Genomic DNA, 21,759 nt, shown 5'->3' with positions numbered 1-21,759 from the left:
CCATTCCAATAACAAGGAAAACAACTTGATTTACTTCACTTATTACTGGAAAAAACATTCTCCCCTCACCCCCATTAATCATAGACCAAAAATTGTCTTTTGTATGTTTGAAGCTAGGGGGCAATGTTTCACCTTCTTGTCCAGCCTTGTGGCTTCCAAGCCCTTGGCATGCTATGGAAATAAATCTGACATTAAAATACTTCACTTTGGATCTCCGGTTACTGCTTTATTACTGGTGCGACGTAGCAAGTAAATATTTCTCGCAAGTGTTCTCAGCGCATAAAATGAATCCCTCACACTCCATGCTAGAAAATAAGGATCCACTTAGGGATTTTTTTTTTTTATCCAGTAAACTTTATTTATATATAACAACAGTACAAAGTGAGTCCTTGGCTTGCAAAATAGGAGTGTTTCATATTTACAATAGGTACACAATCATATATTAGCATAACAAAAAAACTTTTTTCCTTGGAACATTTTTAAATACTTAAACTTTCTTACATTTTTTTCCACAACACTTGTAAAAACAACAAAAACCAGACAACCATCTTTTAAAAAAAATATTATACAGAACTCCAGTGTGTCAAATATAAGGGGAAGGGGGGAAAAGCTAGAGAAAGGTTACAGTTGTGTGAGGGTGGGCAAAGTATGCAGTTCAATTTATTATCCGTGACAGCTTGCCTTGTAAGTGGTACGTGTTTATTTTTAAGAGATGGGTCAAACAAAATAAGAAGCCCTTACACCCCCGCAAATCTTTATCCAAAAACTTAAGCCAATCCTTTTTTGAGGTTCAAGAAAGTTTGGTTCCCATTTCTTGCTCACCCCCTAAACCATTTTCCATATCAGATCCCTATGAGCACTCTCCGTGGTACCATAGGGGTATCTGGCTGTAGTACATTTTGAGTATAAGAAATAGCATGGCAGAGTCAGTATTATGGAATGATGCTTATTTACTTTTTGATGGTTTTCCCTATATGCACATCCATGTACTGTCTGACTCAAAATGACACAAATACTACAGGAGAGGCTGTTTTCACCATTTCCCCAGCCCATCTGCAGCAGGAAGTGCTAGAAAGCGCAGGAGATTTCTGGGTTGATTTTGCAGACCTAAGAGGCCTGGAGAGTTCAGATAAGTATCCCAACTTCTGGGTGCTTTACTGGAATCTGCCAATCTGAGTTATTTGCCCATTGCGCAGGGAAGGGGGAAGACTTTTTACATGGGGGGTGGGAGGAGAAGGCTGAATAACACAAAGGCAAATGGGAATCTTTAGACTGAAAAAGATAAACACAGAGACAACGTCAATGTTAACAATACAGTCAAAACAAATGGTGTCATTTGTATTGTGGCCTGATTCATTTCACGTAAAGCCCTCAAAGTGATGAGTCTCAGACACCCAGGATGACCTGCTTGTTAAGCAATTTGTTCCAGTCCATGTTTGTTGCTAACCGGGGCAGAACACATGATACTCAGGTGTGTTAGCCACTCAACTACTGCTGATGCAGCAGAAAGATATGCATATGCAATGGGACCTTGACCTGCTGAAGGAAAACCCTCCTGACAATTCAATTATCCCCAAGCTGTCATCAAAACGTCCCCCCACATCTGAGCCATTGCCAGCAGGTACAATAAAACATTGAGGGGATCACAAAGGGTTGCAGAGAGCTTATGAAAGCTTGATATAAGATGTTTGTCCTTAACTTAATTGGAAAGAAATGCTCACCACCTATTTCTGTACTGATCGGCTTGTCACATTGTCTTGAACTAGCACAGGAGCTTTGGAAAGGGAGGGACTTTTTGTGAGGCAAGAAGAAAAAAATCAAGGTCTTCCTTTCAAACTGGGAGCCTTTATGAAGGTAAGAGGTAACCATGTCCCTTGCAGAAGGGAGTCCCTTGCACTATTGCTTACTGGAAATTGAACAGTGATGTTTCTCTTCCGTGAAGCCTTTTAAACAGAGAAAAACATGTTTAAAGCCTTTGCAGTTTTAAAAACTACCCCCTTTTAAAACTAGTCTGACTGGCCTACATTTAAATTTTGCATTTTGGATTATTCAGCCCAGTGGCTTCTGAATAGCATTGCCTTTAGAAACTTCAGTGCATAGCTTTACATTTTTAACCCAAAAGATTCCCCTAAGTAGTATCTAATTTAAAAAATGGGGCTGCCCCATCCATATTAACATTGCAGGATCCTTTTGCTACCACATACATTAGCCCTGCGCCTCTCACCTGCTGATCCTGAGAAGCCTGGGACAAAGGGTTAAAGGCTGAAGGGTACTTAGGGTGGGGATCAAGTTTTCACTGAAGACACATTCAATATACAGATCAGACTGTTCACCAAGCTTTATCTAGCAAGTAACTATATACAACATCACAGCTCTCTGTATTATTGGCTTAAGGTTTATGGTACAATGGAATACTGAAATATGAGGACTGACGCTTTGCTGTATTTTTCATGCATCTTTGATGTTGGTTATTTATCTTTCTCTGAACATTTTTTATGTCTTTGCTCCAGAGTGCAGTCATCATCGAGTTTCCCCCTTATGTCCCAGCTCATTCAAGTCATTCTGTTTTTGTTTCATTTAGACTGCTGAACTGAGTTCTCCTGACAGGCAAAGACTGAGAGCACTGGAAACTGAAAGGAGAACTGCCAGCGACAGGGGGAAAACACAACCCTGCTGCTAATGGGAAACATTCTAGGCGCAGACTAAAAAAAAACAAACAATCAATGTTACAGGAATAATTCTTAAGGATTTTTTACCCTGTGTCAAATTCCTGAAATTGGGAGGGCATCACAGCAGCATACAGACCAGCTTCCCTTCACTTCTTTTGGAGTTGTGGGCACTCAGTGTCTCTGGGAAATCAGACTCTTTATGTGCATCTCATGTAGGGCAACAAAAACGGAGGTATTCCAAACCAGTAGCTAATGTTAGACCCTTGGATCTAAGCGACACGTCCAGGGTCACTCTGAGTCAGCAGTAGGCAAGAATGGACCCCAGAAATCCTGATTCTCAGGCTCTCTACTCTAATCCTTAAACAACATTCCCAGCCAAATTGTTACATGTATAGAAGGTAGTGAGATTTTTGGTAAAAATCCATTTAAAACATTTATTAGCAATAGAATATATTTTTTAAGTGGAGTTGTGTTGTCTGGGTGTTTAGACTGCATAGGACAAGCATTGCACACCAGGGAGAGGATTCCATCGGCACAAGAGGAGAACAGCTGCATGCAATGGCCCTATTATGCCAGAGCACTAGGAAAAGATTTGCATCCTAAAAATTCAAAATAGTGCGTTACTCACACACATTTCCCTTTTCTCCCTCTGCCTGCAATGTTTCCCATTAGCAGCAGGACTGTGGCTATTTTATTTAAAATGCTTGTTTGTCATGACAGTTCTTAATATAGCTACAGGGCATTCTTAATATAGCTAGACACTATGAAGGCTTCAGCAGTTTTCCTGTTCTGATTTCTCTTGCTTCACGTTAAGCACTGGGAGATCCTCCTACCCATTCTCTATGGGAAGAAGCAGACAATATGACCTCCACATCTCTCTGTCATAGCATTTTGGTGCTAAAGAGCAAGGTCCCAGCAGAGGCAAGCCTGCTGATAAGCTGGGACTCTTGTATAGGGTTTTTTAATAAAGGCTTTCAAAGTGGAAAGGCATTTGGTTAGCACTTTGCTACCCCTTGGAGTGGGCTCTTTGATGGCTCAGGATACTGCTCCCCAGCAGAAGATTAAAAGGAATTATTTAAATAGCAGCACCAGACACAGAAATTCCAGAAATGACAGTTTCTGCTCTGATGTCAAAACCCTTGAAACAAAGCAGGCTAGTGACTCATAACACCAAACCAAGTTTGGCCCTGTGCAGGGAGGGAAGCACTGAAATAGATGTGGAATCATTTCATCTAAGGCAAACTCAGTGCCTCCCTACCAACCAAACCTGGAGTCAGGTTTGCCTGCAATACAAAGAAAATACCATTTTGAGATCTGAAGCTTTACCCACAAAGGAGCTGAGAACAGGGCAAAGACTGCCAGGGTCTTGCCCTAAAGGGACAGGCTGTTTCATACCACAAACTTCCTTTAAACTTCTATTATATAGGAGAATAATAGAAAGTAGCAAAGGAACAGACTTGCTAGGTCACATCTCGTCTATCCCTACTCCAGCTGGTGTTCCCTATACTACACCTCTAATTCCAGTCCTATTTTACCTGATTTAAGTACTGAGGCTTCTGCTGCGTCCCTTGGGAGACTATTCCGCAGTCTTAACAGATTCTGGTAATCAGTTAAACATTTTCCCCTTTTGCTCAGTTGGCTCCAAATACCCCTAGTTATTAACCTCAAATATTCTCTCCCTACTCTGTGCTTACAAGTATTCATGGAATATAGATATATTATCCCTCTGCTCATCACTTAGCCAAGTTATACATGTTCAGTTCTTTTCATCCTTCCTCTTAAATCAGTCCCTCCAGGCCCTGTAATCATTGTAATTTTTCCCTACTCTTTTTTACCTTTCAACAGGACTAGGAATAATACAGCCTCTTTTCAAGCCGCCAGCCAGCAGAGGGCGAGAGAGTTGCTAAAGGACAAAAACAAAACAACTAGGCAGGACTGACATATTTCATCCAGCAGAGGAGTGGTAGAACACCCACACACAACCATGGACATGGTATTTCTCCAGTAAAGAAATCTTCTGCAGAGAGCCACTCAGGCAGAGGCACTTACGTAGGGAGATCTAGGCCAGGGGTCAGCAACCTTTCAGAAGTGGTGTGCCCAGTCTTCATTTATTTGCTCTAATTTAAGGTTTCACATGCCAGTCACACATGTTAACATTTTTAGAAGGTCTCATTCTAAAAGTCTATAATATATAACTAAATTATTATTGTATGCAAAGTAAATAAGGTTTTTAAAATGCTTCATTTAAAATTAAATTAAAATGCAAAGCCCCCCGGACCGTGGCCAGGACCCGGGCAGTGAGAGTACCACTGAAAATCAGCTCACGTGCCACCTTCGGCATGTGTGGCATAGGTTGCCTACCCCTGATCTAGGCTCTGTAATGCACTCAGGATTTCAGCCTTGACCGGAGAAATGAACTCAACAAAGGAATAAATCCTGAGGAACTGGACATAGAGAAGGGCAAAGAGTTTGTATGATGTTTCCTGCCAGGAGTCAAAGCTCAGGGAGATGCAACAAGCCAGCCATTCCAGGGAGAAAGAAAGTGGCATAGGCCTTGTTAAATAAAGGATTTAAAATGAATGGACATGAAGGCATCTGGGCCATTATGTGCTACACAGAGCAGAGTGGATACTGAAAACTATCGTTCACTAACATTCTGGGTAAAGAAAAACCAGGCATTTGCCTTCACAATCTTCAAACCTTATTGTCAGTCTGGTGCAAGTTAGTATTCAGCACAGAAGTGCTTGGGAGACATCCTGAAAGCAAAAATAAGACCATTTGACTTGGCTGACCAATCAGGCAACTATGAATACCTGAACCAATGGTCATAGCTTGTTTGCGGGGCTCAAAAACATTCGCATAAACCATTTGGTGTGGATCTTTGTGAACAACAAAAAACAACCAAACAAAAACACCCTGACAAAACTGAATTTTTTAGAGGCTATCACAAATGTGATGTGCTCCACTCTTCTGTAATGTCAGCAGCAAACATGTCAGGTTAGTAATTGCTCTAATGATTGGGTATTAAATTTATCAGCTACACAAAACACTGTGATGTTAGGCCTTTACCAGGACAGCCTCGACATTTCTACATGTTTTCTCTTTGATATCAGGCTCACCATACAGGCAAAGGGTCCCTGAGAAGCAGGGCTGGTGCTACCATTTAGGTGACCGAAGCAATGGCCTAGGGTGCCAGAATTTTTAGGGGGCGGCATTTTGCCGGGGAAGCAGCACGCGGCTCCGGTGGACCTACCACAGTCATGCCGGCGGACAGTGTGCTGCTGTGGCAGCTCCGGTGGAGCTGCTGGAGTTGTGCCGGCGGACGGTGCGCTGTTCTAAAGGCTCCAGCGGACCTACCGCAGTCATGCCTGCGGCAGGTCCACCGGAGCCTTTAGACCAGTGGACCGCCCGCTGGCACGACTGCGGCAGCTCCACCAGAGCTGCGCGGGGTGGCGAAACGGCCGTCCGTCTAGGGCGTCACAAACCCTAGCGCCGCTCCTGCTGAGAAGGGAACTCTCTTGGTAACGGGCAGCCTGTATTCTGTGCTGCTTCTCATATTCCCTTCCTTGCCCTGCTCTCCCAATGTGTCAGTAAATCAGAGCCTTCTAGTTGCAAAGCTTAGGCTATTGTGAATGTCAAAAGCTTTGGCTTATTGCACAGGGTCAGTCATTAGTATTTCTTTCAGGCTATTAATAGGACCCAGAGAAACTCTCAAAGGCAGATTATCAGAAGAAAGTGGACTTGGCATGGCTTTTCATGAATTGTAATTAAAACAGCAAGTTTCCTGAGTACTTCTCTGAATGTTTTTCCCCTCCCCTTCCCCTCTGTTGGCTGCATTTAGACTAGAAAACTAACAGTCTGGGACTCTCACTGTGTAGTTAATATAGTGTTCTTAACCTGCACAGCAATAATTTGACACAGTCCTCTCACACCCTTCTGCTGAAATGGTGCAGGTAGTTATCAAAATGGAATTTTCTTTGAGACACAGATTGAGAGCAGACTAAGGCCCTGATCTTCCATATGGATCCATCAGTACAGATCCTTGCATCTAGGTGGAGTCCCAACAACTTCAGCATGACTCTATATGAACCGAGTGGTCCATGCTGGCAGATCCCAATGTATGATATTTAAGCAAATGCAGATGAGAAGTATTTGATCCTCTAAGACAGCTGATTCATACTGCCCAACACTGTAGTTATGAGTCTCTCTGACCTCAGTAATATAGGGCCTCCCTTCTCTTCTCACACCCTTTATTAATCTTTTGGGAGCATATTGTTACTTTTAATTGAATCCTGCGGTTGAGAGATTATTTTGCTTGGGTAGCAGCAGGATTTAGCCCCCACCCCTGCAAAGTACTGAGCGCTCTTGACCTCACTGACTTCAACCAGGTTTTGAACAGTACTTTGTGTTGAGAAAGATTAGCTAATCCTCTTGCACCCCAATTATTAGTACTCTCTCCATTTCAGGGATGGCTAAAGAATCAGAGTGAGATGACAATTAGCCCGAGGCTAGCACACTCTGCCTCTCCACAAGGAAACTTAAGGCTGGTCATTTTCAAGTCTGGTTTTGATTCCATTAAACAAACTCTGGTAGCTATTTTGCTGCAACCACCAAGGCTCATATGGTCGATACTTTTGTTTCCATTAGGTCTAATCACCTCATCCTCCCCCACTGCAGTCTGCACAAATATCAATATTTATTACAGAGAGAAATATTTACAGCATTCCGTGCCCCGCGTGGCACTCTTTAAAGGGACAGGAAAGCTTTGGTTTCTTTTAAAGGAAAGACACTCACAAACATTTGCTTTTCGCTGTCCATGAAAAGATGGGCTGTTATGGCCAGTTGGAAACTGAACCTAACAATGAGATACAGAGACAAAGGTGACAATGTTGGCTGGCACTCGGAGTGCGTCGTTTTGGACTTTCTCTCGCTGTGAGTAAAGATTCTCCCTCTCCCCAACAAAAACAAAGTCCTATGCTTCACCTTTGGGTGACCTTGCATATGCTGAGAGAAAAATGCAATTGGAGTCTATCCTGATCTTATGGGTACGTATAAGTGTGTCTCAAACAGAAAAGCAATAAATATGTTATCTTGCTAGGTCTACGCTTTTCAAGTATGACTTGCTGTAAACATTGGTTTTAGTTTGTTTTTTTTTACTGCAAGAAATCACATTGTGGCTGGAACAAAATAACACTAGTCAACTAACAGCCCAAGCAACTAAGTCAGTCTCAGCCTAGCTCTGCTCGACGGCAAGATCAGCCAACTGGTTTTGCTTAAATTGCACCTGTAGAAACCTACAATGCCCCAATTTCAGTTTAAACAGTATATGACTTCCTTAGTTTCAAATGCCACAAAGGGCAGAACATTCTTCAGGAACATGAGTGAAGCAAACAAAAATACCGTGGAATCTTTACACCGGGGTGGAGCTGTGTGTTGAAACGGAATGGAAATAAAAGAGAAAAATGTTTAAAATCAGACCTACCATCATTCAACAGTAAGTGGGATTTAAAAAATATATATATAATATCTATATATTGACACTATATAAATACATAGATAAAGCTGGATTTCAAGACAAACAGGTTTAGATGATCTGATGGTTCTGTAATTCAGGTCAAGTTCTTTCTGGTGCCACTGGATTTATTTCCAGCTAAACTATTATCTTCCTTTGTGTAAAAAGGTTTGGTGCAAACTTGTGCTCATATTTTTTAAAAGTTCCCAGGAACAGGAATAATTTAATTTTCCAATTTTTCGGATTAGCATAGGAGTCTATTTGCAGAATCTCTGAGCCACACACCACGGGAAACTGACGAGTGAGAGAGAATTTGGAACTGAATTTTGTTGGCTGAATTATCTGTGTGGCCACTGTGGTTGCTTTAATTTTTTTCTTTCCCTCTTTTTTTTAAACCCTTTACATACAGTTTTCATTATTTCCTAATATATATCAAATGATTTTCATGCAAAATAGTAGTCACGGATGCATCCAGACTTCTCAGGTTTCTTCCTTCCACATACATGACTTTAAGAATTACTCCAGCTTGATCCTATTTTGCGTTGAGATGCACTGTCCTTTCAAACTGGAATCTAAATGATTTTGAACTTAATATCTGGGACAATCCCTGCTTCCCCCAGAGGATGTTTCAGTATTTCTGTGGGTCCAGTGCCTTCCTTGCTTGTTCATACTCTTCATTCCCAAGGGTAACTAGTTCCTTCTGGTCCTAGGAGCACCATCTCCTTTCTTCAGCTCTCAATAGACATGGCACAGATAAGCTGTTCTACTTTGTATGCCAAGCGCTGCCTGCGCGCCTGCTCATCCTGCTCCAGAGCCCCGATGATCTGGTGCAAAATAAACAAGATTAATGTAAAAACACTCCAGAAAGGAGAGAGAAAGAAAGAAGGGGAGATGAGGGGCATAAATAAATAAAGAGAGAAAAATACTTAGAGATGGACTCTAGGTGTTAATGATAACATGCAGCAAAGATACCTAGGATGGGTCCAGTTTACTGAACTCCCTTCCCTGGGCAACACAGCAGCAGTGGTGAGTGAAACTGGTAAAACAGAAGTACTTGGGGCAGGCTAAGTTAATGCTGCTGAGCCAGTACAGGTCTGGCAAGCCTTGCCCAGGACTTGGGAGGGTCACCTGAGACTTACGGGTCACTCCCCAATCTGAATGCTCTCCGCACTTGGAGGGCTGAGGCTGGCCTGTTGCTGTCAATCCCTCCCCTTAGTTTTGTTCCTTCAACGAAACTTAACTAACAAAAGACAAAGCACTGAGTGCCCTTCCATTCCCAGCCATGCTGATTTATTTGTTGGACTGTTTGCTGCATGTTATATCATCAACACAATCATTTCCCTGCTCTTATACTGTTGACTCTACATCCTCTGTCTCATTTAGCATGAAAGTTATGAGATTTTAGTCTCCAATCGGAAGATGGCTGTGGCATTGTATCATAAATGCATACATGCAATTAAATGACAAAAACCTTCCTTTTAATGGATGTAATTGCAAAACAGGTTCTTCTCACAATGAAAATGAAGGGGTGGAACAGATGGCGAGAACTTGGTTTCAAGTGATACATTCATTAAAGGAGCCGATGCTGCCAGCTTTGCTGTGACATGAAATTTGTGCCATACTGGAAGTTTCCAGAGGATGCTGGGATTTGTGACAGAGTTTGCTGGGGCAGGACGATTTTTCCCTGCATTTGGAAGTGGACTGGACCGATGGTGCACCCAGGTTCAGGAATTCAGAGCTGCCCACACAACGCTTCAAGGGATTCGTTCTCATGGGATGTGCTACACTGGCAGCTTTGGAGACCAAAGCCGCCTACTGACGCACAGCACAGGTACAGCACAGATAGCAGCAGTGCAAGCTTCAACCATGCTGCCCTACCAAACAGCTGTCAGGGATGAGAGGGGAAATTGGCCTCCAGGCCCCATTCAGTCTTTGGCCTCCCTTCTGAGACTGCCAGCCAGGAAGCCAACTGTGCTGTCTGGAGAAGCCTATCCATGCCAGGAATAGGACTGGGGCTAACCACCTGTTGAGGGTGACTTTCAGTCACTACCAAGTCAGAGTGGAACTGAACTGCCGACCTAGAGGTGAAAGGCTCCATATCCCACTTATATACAGAGCCTCCTCCCAATGGACTCTATCTGTCTAAGGTGGATTGGTGGCAGGATTGCCACATATCCTGTGGCCCGGGGGTAGGGGGCCTGCTCACCTCTTCACTGTACTTGCTGACATAAGAGTAGATCTCATTGAGTGCACTTAGCATGTTGAACTCAATGGCATGCAGGCGTGATTGCTCCGCGAGGTAGGCATTCATATCCTGGTCACTGATGGCTGGGAGCTTTGCAATGTCTGCATAATACCTGGGGAATGAAAGGTGAGAGACAAATGAAAAACATATTGGCAAGGAAGGGCAGCATGTACGCAGCAGGGATGCCAGTGCCTCCTGAATGTAAAACCCCAAGGGTTCAGTCTCAGCTAGCATTCATTGCCCAGAACGGGGGTCTGCAGTTCTATCTGGCCTTTGTGAACTCTGAAAGGAGCTGGCAAGGCCTCTCCTCTCTATTGCTCCTAACCAAGCAGGAGCCACGGCAAATCTGGCCCTATGCGTATCAAAGGAAACATTTTGCCCCACACTGAAATGCAGCAGCTTCTGGGGTCCTGGGAATAGAGAAGCTTTAGGACTCTGCACAGTAATACTATGTAATCTCCATCCAAAAAGTATACCGAAGTGGAGAAACTGAGGGATAATACCTTATCCAGTGGAAACTACAGGGCAGATTTGTGTGAGGCAGACAATGATCTGAACTGCAATCTGGGTCAGGCATCAAGGCTAACAAGATAGTGCCATGGGATCTTTAATGGTTGAGGTCTCCGTTGCACATCTAATCTGACAGTCAGCACCATCCATAGCAGCATGCGTATTTGAACTGTACTGTTTGCTCTCTACCTTTTAACCATCCTACCACATTTGCTTGTGAACCTGCCAACTGGGAGGCAGAATGGATCACCATTCATTCATTGTCAGCATAAAATTAGTGAGGAAACCTCTCATTTTAGTTTAAACTCTACCATTAAAAATTCTTATTATTCACTACATTCCTCTGATAGGTGGTCAAAAACCAGCAAGACTATAGGTGACACACCTGTCCAACAAGAACATAAGAACGGACGTATTGGGTCGGACCAATGGTCCAGCTAGCCTAGCATTCTGTCTTCTGACCGTGATCAGTGCCAGGTGCTTCAAAGGGAATGAATAGAAGCATCCGCCAGAACCACTGTCCTCCTGCAAATGCTCCTCTGCTGAGAGAGCTACACAACACTTGACAGTGGTCAGATGGCTGGCGTGCTGTGATTGCTGCTTATCATACTGACCAGCATCGCCTCCTTGTGCTGCCCTTGTCTGTCTGTTATATTCACCCCATCCCCTCATCTTATATTTAGGCTGGAAGCTTTTTGGGACAGGCATCATCTTTTTGTTGTGTGTTTGTACAGTGGCTAGTGCAGTGGGGTCCTGATTCATGATGGGGGCGTGGCAATAATGATGCTTGCCATTAATTCAGAGGAAGAACACCACTAGCACCATGTCATCTTCCATCCAAGATCTCATCGGCTCCAATGCCGTTTAGACCATGAAATCAGGCTATGTGATGCTATGGTTGCAGGTCCAGCAATGCACGTGTAATGCTGACAGACCTCAGCACGTGGGATTGAACCTGGGACATCTGGAGCTAAATGCATAAGCTAAAAGCCACATGCCTCTTAGCTAAGGCTGCAGCAGACTCATTAATCACTAGATGGTCTAGGTGCCAGTACAGCGGGACAAAGCCACAGGTGCCGACTTCCTCTCTTCCTGAGGGTGCTCGACACCCCACTCCGCCCCAGGCCTGCCCTCACTCCACCCCTTCCTCCAAGACTTCACCCCTGCCCGACCTCTTCCCGCCCCTCCCCTGAGCATGCCCCATCCTCGCGCCTCCTGCATGCCACTGAACAGCTGTTCTGCAGCGGGTGGTAGGTGCTGGGAAGGAGGGGAAGGAGTTGATTAGCGGGCTGCCAGCAGGCAGGGGGCGCTGGTGGGAGGGGTGGAGCTTGGCTGGCGTTGGATGCTAAGCACCCGCTAATTTTTTTCCATGGGTGCTCATGGGCCAGAGCACCCACGGAGTCGGTGGGCAGAGCACTGCACCAAGCAGGCACGGGTTACATATGCACTACAATTGCTGATCAGGTGGTGCAATGAGACAGCTGCTGCTGCTCCTGACCATGCTCCCACACTGACCTACCTTTCTACCCAGCTCTTGTAGCTGGGGATATCCTTGGCATAGAGCAATTTGTTGGAGGGGGAGTCCTTGCCCAGGCGGTGCTCAGAGGTGGAACAGGAGTCCATGAAGGTCTGGGCGACGACAGAGAGGCAGGCATCTGTGATGCTACCCTTGTGGATATCGAACACAAACTGGGGGTTTTTGATTACGTTCACCCAGAACCGGAGAGGGAGGCTGCAGGAAAACAAAGGAATAAAAACAAGTCACAAACCCTAGAGACAGGAGGGGATCTTTCTTTCCCATGTATATCGGGTCCCACAATGATCTGCTCAGGGCGGTGCCCCTTATAAGCACTAAGTGGCAGTAATGGCCCCACACAGTCTGCAGTGGTATCCTAAGCAGAGCTGAGCCCATCTCATTACCAAACCCGAGCCAGGCTAATGGCCACTTTTCTTCTCTGATTTTCCAGCCAACCCTTGGCCCAGCCCCTGCTGACCCTGCCCACTCCGGAGTGGCTGCCATTTGACTTGATCTTGTGCCATGTCAAGGGGCAGCCAGAAAGGCCCAGGTGCTGAAGCCAAGTGGACTGCAGGCACCATACTGTAAGGCCGAGAGGAAGCTCTCCGTTTTAGGAGAGCCCCCAGTGTTTGCTAGTGTTGGGGTTTATCCAGGGGGCTCAGGAGGTCAAGTGCAGTCTGTTAGTCTGTATCTCAGCGTTCTTTAGAGCGAAGGTCTGTGGCACTGGGCTGGTGAGGAGGTGGGGTGCTACTAGAGTCCCCACTAATAATCCACTGCAGTGAGCAGAATCCAGGGCCTGTTCCCAGCCCGTCAGCCTGGAAGGAGCACATCAGGTATCTCTGCCTCCCCCCCCGCCTCCAAATCCTGGGCCTTGGTAATCAAAGGAGAATTATTCTTCCCTTTTCCTTTGGCTCTACAGCAGGATCAAAAACCAGCTGCTGCTTTCTGTTAGCTTTCAAGTCCCAGCTCTCCCTAGCTAGCTACAACCAAGGCTTCAGCCTTAACCCTTGAGCAACTTGTCTGCAGTGTTCCAATGCCCTCACACAGCAGAGTCTCTTGTTAGCAGCCTCAACGCTCCACATGCTCCCAATTGCTGCTCTCTGCATGATGGCCCTGAGCTGCTTCCCATGCTGACCAGCTCTCTGGCTACTTCCCAGACCCTTCTCAGTCGGCTAAACTGCCTTCCATCTTCCAAGCTGCCACACCTGTTCTCAATACCCCCCTTCCCTCTCATCTCACCTTGTGCCCCTCCCAGCTCTCCTGCTACTTCCAACAGGTCACATGAGTCTACAACCCCAGCTACTAAAGTCTCTCAGTTCCCATCTGGGCTCCCCCCGGAGGTCTGATGTGGTCTGAGACTTAACCCTTTCCTTTCTCAAAGGAGCCATGCCTGGTCCTTTTCTAGCTGATGGAGCACAGGGCTAGAACTCCTGAGTGATACTCCCATCCCTAACAGTGACCTAGTTAATATCTGGAACAAGGCCTTTCCCCTCTCAGTGCCTCTATTCCTGTCTGACAATGCTCAGCTCTCTCCTAGGGGCACAGCAAGCACTCACTAATGTTTGGAGAGTGCTGTGGAAACGTACAGACATAGTGAAGGCTCAATGTAATGATTAGTTTGAAAACTAGAATTTACACCTCTGCTCTGACTCCTCCTTTGTTCCCATATGCAAAGCTGTACAATGGCTGGGTCCCTATCAGCTGCCGGAACCCATGTGGTTTGATGGCTGTGGTAGAAAAATCTTTGTTGTTCAACACCGTTTCCCTTTATAGCTTTAAAAAGTGTCATTTTATTCAGGATTCAAACATTTTATCCTAATAGCTCCTTCTTCTAAAGCTTTCAACAAATTGTTTTTAGCTTCCTACAGCCTTAGCAGGGAATCCAGCTTTTGCAGACATGATGATTAGAGGCTTTTTAAACCACGAGGGACTGGTGGAAAAAAAATAAAAAATCTTCAGGGGGCTACCATTTGTTATGGATTCTCCAACCCCCACCCCAGAGGTAAATTTCTAACCCACAGAGCTTTTAATCCTAAAATAACAGCAAAGGCAAAGATGTAATAGGTCCAATTGTTCTGAGAACATTGAGGCCAAGCTGCAGTTTGTGTCAATTGCACACAGTTTAAGTGTGAGCTCCACTCATCTGTTCTCTCTTCCCTTCTCCCTTGCTCCCTGAAGCAGGGCTCCGGAAGCATCTGGGAAGGAGCAGCTGCTAACTGAACTGTCACCTCTGAGCATTAGCAGGCATTTCCCTTTTGATAATATCATACATGTAAGGTATAGCTGTTAACTACCTGCCTGTATACAACCCAGCCATTTCCAAAATCTCTTCTCATTATTGGAGGGCAGGGGCGGTCTTGGGGCTAAAGAACTGGACTACGATGCAAGACACCCATGTTCAATTCCCAGCTTTGCCACAGCTCCTTTGTCTGTCTTGTCTGTATAGACTGTAAGCTCTTCAGGGCAGGAGCTAGATTTTATTGTGTGTACAGAGGCCTCTGGGAACTACTGGAGTACAAACAACAATAAATAATTCCTACCCCTGGAATGAAAGGAGGGGTCTGGAATTTACACTCAAAACCACTTCTGTCTGAGTGGTGAGATGAAACAGGTTTGTAGGAGTGGAATTAGTTTATCCTATAATAACCGCTAAATAATTTAACAGGCAGTTTGCAGTTTCCTGGATGCTTCATACTTAGAAAAATAACCAGATTTTAACAGATTAAAGTTGTAAATGAAAAGGCAGGGAACACTTTGCTTAATTTTCAGTGCCAATTTAGCCCTTTTGTGGCACTGTCAATAAACTGTAGCTTCTCTGAGGCTGGAGATCAACAGCAGGAGCTGGTGTACAGGCCAGGACTGAGATACACTGGCAGAGCTGTCTATGTGCTGGCGGTTCCTGATTTGAACCACAACAGGTCAGAATTGAAGTATGTTGTCACAGCAGCAAGGAGATCCCATAATTGGGATGGCACAAGTACCGGAGGTTTGGATTGAAGAGTATTAGCAATGCTTTGTATCAGGGATGCCTCCTTCCATTATATCTGAGGGCAGCCAGAATGTGCCAATAACCCCCAAGGGCAAAAAATGCAAAAGTTCCCTGAAAATGAAAAGAACCAGGTTTGTGACTCCCAGGCAGAAGTACAGGGGCAGGGTTTTGCACAAATGTGCGTATGCTGGCATCTTCCTTAACAATGAAAGAAAGGAGGTGTGGCAACAGCAGGTTTATTCTGTGAGGCACACTGCACTGCGAGCTGCCTCCAATTACACAGATGATGTCCCTCCTCCTCCTGCTCCCATCCCCATCCCTGCGTTTCCATTCTTTTCCAGGCTGTGGATAATTGCTCAACAGTGGGGTCCACCCCCACTCCCCATGCTCTTACCAATTGCTCTTCCAGGTGTGCCTCACATCTGTGTCGTGGATGCTGTGCTTATCTGCTTGCTCATCCAGGAAATCGAACATGTATTTTATGGCCAGTGGGAGCGCGCTGCCTCGGTGCACAGTACTGAACAAGGTCTCGAACAAGTCATCCACGAATTTCTGCAGCGTACCCTAATGGGAGCAGCAACCAACGGGGTGATGGGAGGGATGTATGCACACTCGGCTAAACAGCAACAGCAGGAGGGGACACCAGATGGTGACACAGGCTATGCACAGCTCCAGAAAGGTATAGGTATAGATCCTATAGGAATACGTAACGTATATGTAACCTTATAGGAATGGGCTGGCTGCACTTCTGAGGCACATTGGTTTTATTCTTAACGTTAAGCACCATTTCTTTTGCTTCTGAAATCCAATCTGTGCTATAACCACTGCTGAGGGCACTACAAAAGGATTGCAGATTCCCTAGGCTGAGACGACGGGTAAAGCATTTACAGACATGGTAGCTTCCTTCCAATTTTTAGTGGCATTTAGTGCTGGTGAAAGGATGGAGCATCTAGAAATTTAGGAGTGATTGCCAGGAAACCAGGGCTCTATTTCTGGCTCTGCCATTGAATTGTTCCGTAACTCCAGGAGCACTTATCCTCTCTGCACCTCCGCTCCCTCTGTGTAAAATGGGGATAATAATGCCCAATTCAGAAAGGTCGCAAGGCTTCATTAATGGACACTGAAGGCTCAAGACAGGGGCTGAGCACTGTCTCTTTATAGGCCTATTTATACATTTTCCAGGCAGACTCTGGTGCATAGTGATTACCTTTGTAGCTAGGAGCCTAGTCAGGTAGATCTCAGACACCATCTTACTGCCCCGGTCGCCCTCCTTCTGGTCTCCATGGTCATGGTTTTTGACTAGGTGCCAGACTTTCACTCCGCTCTCTAGGTCAGGGGTGATCATGGGAGCCCTGGAGCGGAGGCTGTCTGGGCTGCCTGTGTACCGGAATGTTGAATCTGAACAGAAGAGAAGAGAAGCTGGTGATGTCCAAAGGAAGCAGCTTCTATCACTTCTCTGCCTCTCCTTAGTAGACCCCCCTCACTGGATTAGTTGCAGAGCAATTAAATAGAATACATTGCAGGCACCATTAAAAAAAAAAGCAGCATTTGCCACAAGCAGACACACAGGAAAGAAGGAGAGGCAGGACTTTGTCTCCAGTGAGGAAGTGATTAACTCCAGCTGAGCAGCCCCTTGTCCAGGGGAAAGGGTAGGAGAGTGGCTGTTTGTGAGAGGGAGGTGGAAGGCTGCCTTTATGATAATCAGATTGGGCACCCGGGGCTGAACAAACCTTTGCTTTCTTGTTATAAGTACTAACCTTTGCTGGGTCATCATTCCAGCAGCTTGCACTGGTAGTGATGTTGCCTTCTGGGCAAGGACACAGAAGCCTGGTGGTATCTCAGAAACCACTGGGACTGGGTAACTATGTCCATGTGATGACTTTGTAAGGGGGAGGGGCACACTTGAACTCTTTTTCCATGACATCATACCTTTAAAATCTGGCAAGTTTATTTTATACACATTCCTCAAGGTCACTGTGTCATTTCAGTGAACTTGAGCAGTTCAGACTCTATTATTATAGTTTAAAACACCATGTACTCTATTCTCCTCTCAGTATCTCTCCCCTGCTGCTACCTTCTGCTCCAGCCCAGGTCCATGTATGTGTGTGAAATAAGAAAAATGAAATGAAACAGAGACTGCACAACACAGGGGATCACTTGGGGAGTGTCAGTAACAATATGTGGATAGCACACAACTCTTCCCTACAGTCATCTGTTACTGTCACAGAGCTCCATATTCAGATTCTGGGACTTTTCCAAACTGGTTAAACTGATTTACTCACATGCAGTCCCATTCAAAGCACAGCCATTACTCACATGCTTAACGTTAAGCACGTGCATGAGTGTTTGCAGGATCAGGGCCTTAATGCCAGCTCCCTGCAAGTCTGATTGCAACTGCCTGGCCCAATCCAAACAGGGCAGAAGCTGCGTTATTTTTAAAACAAGTGATGTGGTTCAAGTGTAATAAAAAATCAAATTAAGAGGTGACTGAATTAAACAGCAGACAACCTATCATTGGATAGGTTGTATCTGCAGTGTGTGCTTGTATCCTTTCGTCCCCTGTGCAGGCAGGGTCAGGGGAGAGGAGGAATGTAAGAATGACCATACTGGATCAAACCAAAGGTCCTGTCTTCCAACAGTGGCCACTGCGACTGCTTCCCTGCAGGATTCCTGATCACACCCCTTACTTTCACCCCCTTGCTCAACACCCAACTTTTCCTGGGGAGCTGGAATAGACTCCTCTTTGGAGCATGGGTAAGGTGCTTCCTTAATCACCCCACTCACTGCTTAGTGACACGAGGTGCTTCAGTTCCCCAAGGAAATGTATTATCCTGGCTCCACCCACCCACTATCCATTCAGCTTGTGGCAGAACGTTCTGGTGACACTATCAAACCACCACACTATCTCTCTCTCTCAAATGCTTGCTTTGCTGTGGCCAGCTCAGCCTCCCAGGTCTACACTCACCTTTCCCAGCACCAGAAAGAGTTAAGGGGATCAGTACAGGAAATATAACAGTTATTTAAAAAGTTGGTAAAGTTTCATCCCTGATTAATACGCAGATGAATATGAATATTCCAGCCAATTTAATTAAGGCATGGGGGAGAAAAGGAGGGGGGAAGGCTGGGAAGCATCTAGTAATTCTATTTTTAAACATGGCTCTGTACTGATGCATAATATGGAAAGTAAATCTGCATCCTCATTTGCATTTTGTCTGCACAATTAGAATTATTAATATTAACGTTAGCAAAGATCATGCATACTTGCAGTTCACAAATGCTCTTGCACCTGATGCCGATGAACAAGCACTGGCATTACTTCCCCAATCTGGGTCCCCTCCCCACTTCACCTTAAGAACAAAGGGAACTAAGATCTTACTTGCATTGATTTTTATAGATGGCAAACAACCCTTGCTATGGTGCACAGAGCCACAATACTGTTCTGCTAGCTGACGGGTCTCACGCCATTCAGATGGCTCTGCATAACTCCTCCGTGATGGTACTCAGAATAAGGATTTTGAGAGCCAGGAAACTGGGAAAGGAGGTGGGTCTGTCAGGAGAACTCTCTTTGACTAAACAGTCCATTGAATGAAAGAGCTGAAAAAAAACCTGTGCGCCAGGGACTTCTCCACCATCCTTTATGAAGGTATATTATTACTATTGTGTATACGAAGCTATAAATCTGCACTTGGCATCTAACAGACTCAATTATTCAGACTGTAAACTCTTTAGGGCATGGTCTGTAAAATGCCTACCCATACTGCTATGCAAATAACATTCCCAATTCCTATGTGTTTAAAATCTTGCATGCTGAGTTAAGGATACTCTCACTTGTTGATTGGAACTAAGCAAAATTACGAGCTGAGATCAAAAAGCTCGTTCCACTAATGATTCCAGGCTGGAGTCTAAAGATGAGTCTAGCAGTGGAAAAGTCAGGTCGCTGCCTGTGAGCCTTTAAATCCCCAGCACTTAACCCGGCTTCTTACCGTATCTGCTAATGGAGGTTCGAGATATGCTGGCAGAGGCGGGGATGTTATATGAGGAGGTCTGTTTAGGAACGAGAGCCACCACAGAGCGGTCTGACACCTGGTAAGGCAAAGAGACAGAAGAAAGCGGATGAGTGAGATGAGACCACCAGGAGGCACCGCTGCTGATGCCACCTTTGGAGTGTAGAACACTGCCTGCTAAGCAGCAAACAGTGAAGGCTGCAAGTTTTAGAATCCAGACTTTGCAGGGAGCTAACAAAATGACACCTTGTTCATGACGACAAGGGGAAAAAACCCGAATCACACTAGCCTGCTGTTTTCTTAACACAAGAGAGATACCCCTGCTTTATCTTGTTGTGTCCTCTGCTGGATTCAGGCCCTGAAGGAAAGGGATGATAAATGAAGACATATTGAAGACATTTTTGGTCATTTTGATTTAAGATTACATTTTATCCAATAAAAATGGAGAATCTGAAGAATTGTTGCAATCCAATTAAAGTAGTAACGCAAAGGGAATAAAACAGCTATAATAATGTTATGGACCATAAAACACTCTTATTAAACCATTTTTTATTTTAACAATTTTTATGAACTTTAAAAGTTTGATTTACAGCTGAACAAGTCATAAAACCATCTTTCAGGATCTTAAATTGTCAGTCCCTCTATTACACCAAAAAAGGATTAAATGCTGGGAAGTCAAACTATAAATGAACATTAGCACTAACGAGATTCTGTTATAGCAGGTTTTAGTGGCAGCGTTTAATTTTACCCTCCCTATAAATCTAATAGTCATTGGAAGTTTTTAACTTATCTTCATTAATTAAGAATATACAGATTTCAGTGGAATAGACCTTAGCATTTTTTAAATTCTGAACTGAAAACCTTATGATGCAGTATGGCAGGGGAATAGGAAAGTGAACCCTACAGTATCTTCAGGTTGATGTGCCTTCTAGGGCTCAGCCAGTGATTTACTTGAGGAGGGTGATGGATTACTCTGGAACTTCTCTCTCCATGCTACTCTTGCTCTGACCAGCGGCATATCAGATTCGCTCTCACAAACTGTCTTGGATGGGTAAAATGAGCTGCTTATTCTTCCTCCTAAACCCTCTTCCCACTTTCATTTTCCTGCACTATTCTTCACATCACCTCCCTCCCTGTCAGCCTCATCCCTTGCACACTCATCTTTGACTTCCTACTACCTTTACACTTCCAGGCTCTTGTCACATCTTGCCACTTGACTCTCCACACCATACCGAAAATCTGAGCCTTTGATTCTGTCCCTGTGGCCAAAACACATGCCTGGGCCCTGGTCAGCTCCTCGTCCCTTATGGGCTCAATGAAACTCTTATCTCTTCTGCCCATTCTGTCCAAAAGGCAGCGGCTAAAATGACCTTCGTCACTTGATCAGCCCCTGTCATCCCCTCCTTTGAAGCTCACCAGTGACTCCCCAATACAAAATGTCTGAACTTAATATCCTTTGCAAGATCCTGCACTGCTGTTTGAGCCTCCTCTTGGATGCACTCCTCCTCCTCATTCTAACCCACCCACCCCCCGGCCCAAAGACTCCCTATTTTTGCAAGGTCCAGAGACTTTAAATCTAATCCTGATTGTCACATTAGAGGAGACACAAGCAGCATGGTTTAGACATCAGCTTAGATTATAAACTCTTTGGGACAGATTGTACAGTGGCTAGCACAATGGAGCCCTGATCCATGACTAGAGGCCTGTCTGTGGTTACTGCCATACAAAAGCAACCCTGCTGCAAGGAGGTGCAATACCGCCTGATGAGACAGAAAACCAAGATTCTGACCACACGTGGTCACTATGGAACCCTGACCACCCTCCCTGAATATAAGTGGAGTCACAGTGGTGTTGAGGCAAACTTCAACTGGAATGATTACATTTCACCTCCCTAAAGTGCCCCTGCAGTTTCAAACTGAAGGTAGTTTGAATAACTACTGCCAGTGCAAAATAGCTGGCACATTTCACCTTAGTAGCAGGAAAATGATCTCTAATATATAATGATCTCTAAAGTGCTTTGGGATCCTTCAGGATGAAAGCAGCTATATAAATGTCAGTTATTAATAATAATAATAATAAATAATAATAATATGGCTTCATGTTACAGCAAAAATGAAGTATTTCTATTTGGCTAAGTACAACACTTCACACCTCTGTTATTTCTCCTCTTCCCGCCCCCACCTCATTTCACCCAATTTATTAAGTCACTAGAAGGAACAATCAAGTGATGATATTATTTTCTTAGGCTGTTATTAGCTGCCACTTTGGTTTAATTTCACTAATGTGAAATCTAAGCATTCCAGTGCAAGGAATA

At 44.8% G+C, this 21,759-nt stretch overlaps 1 protein-coding gene across 1 annotated transcript in view; it reads right to left on the bottom strand.

Moving 5' to 3' along the window:
- Positions 1-354: 354 nt before the first annotated feature.
- Positions 355-21,759, bottom strand: part of PLXNA2 (plexin A2) — a 321,397-nt gene continuing 299,992 nt past the window's right edge. The window contains exons 27-33 of the mRNA XM_032794137.2: positions 19,425-19,524; positions 16,649-16,839; positions 15,836-16,005; positions 12,456-12,668; positions 10,388-10,538; positions 6,184-9,005; positions 355-5,819 (exon numbers count right to left, since the gene is read on the bottom strand). Of these exons, the coding sequence (XP_032650028.1) occupies positions 8,910-9,005; positions 10,388-10,538; positions 12,456-12,668; positions 15,836-16,005; positions 16,649-16,839; positions 19,425-19,524 (921 nt within the window). The 3' untranslated portion in view covers positions 355-5,819; positions 6,184-8,909. The remainder of the gene's footprint in view (positions 5,820-6,183; positions 9,006-10,387; positions 10,539-12,455; positions 12,669-15,835; positions 16,006-16,648; positions 16,840-19,424; positions 19,525-21,759) is intronic.

This window comes from Chelonoidis abingdonii, chromosome 4, assembly GCF_003597395.2.
Source record: "Chelonoidis abingdonii isolate Lonesome George chromosome 4, CheloAbing_2.0, whole genome shotgun sequence".
NCBI lineage: Eukaryota > Metazoa > Chordata > Testudines > Testudinidae > Chelonoidis > Chelonoidis abingdonii.
This window is presented reverse-complemented; position numbering and strand designations above follow the sequence as displayed.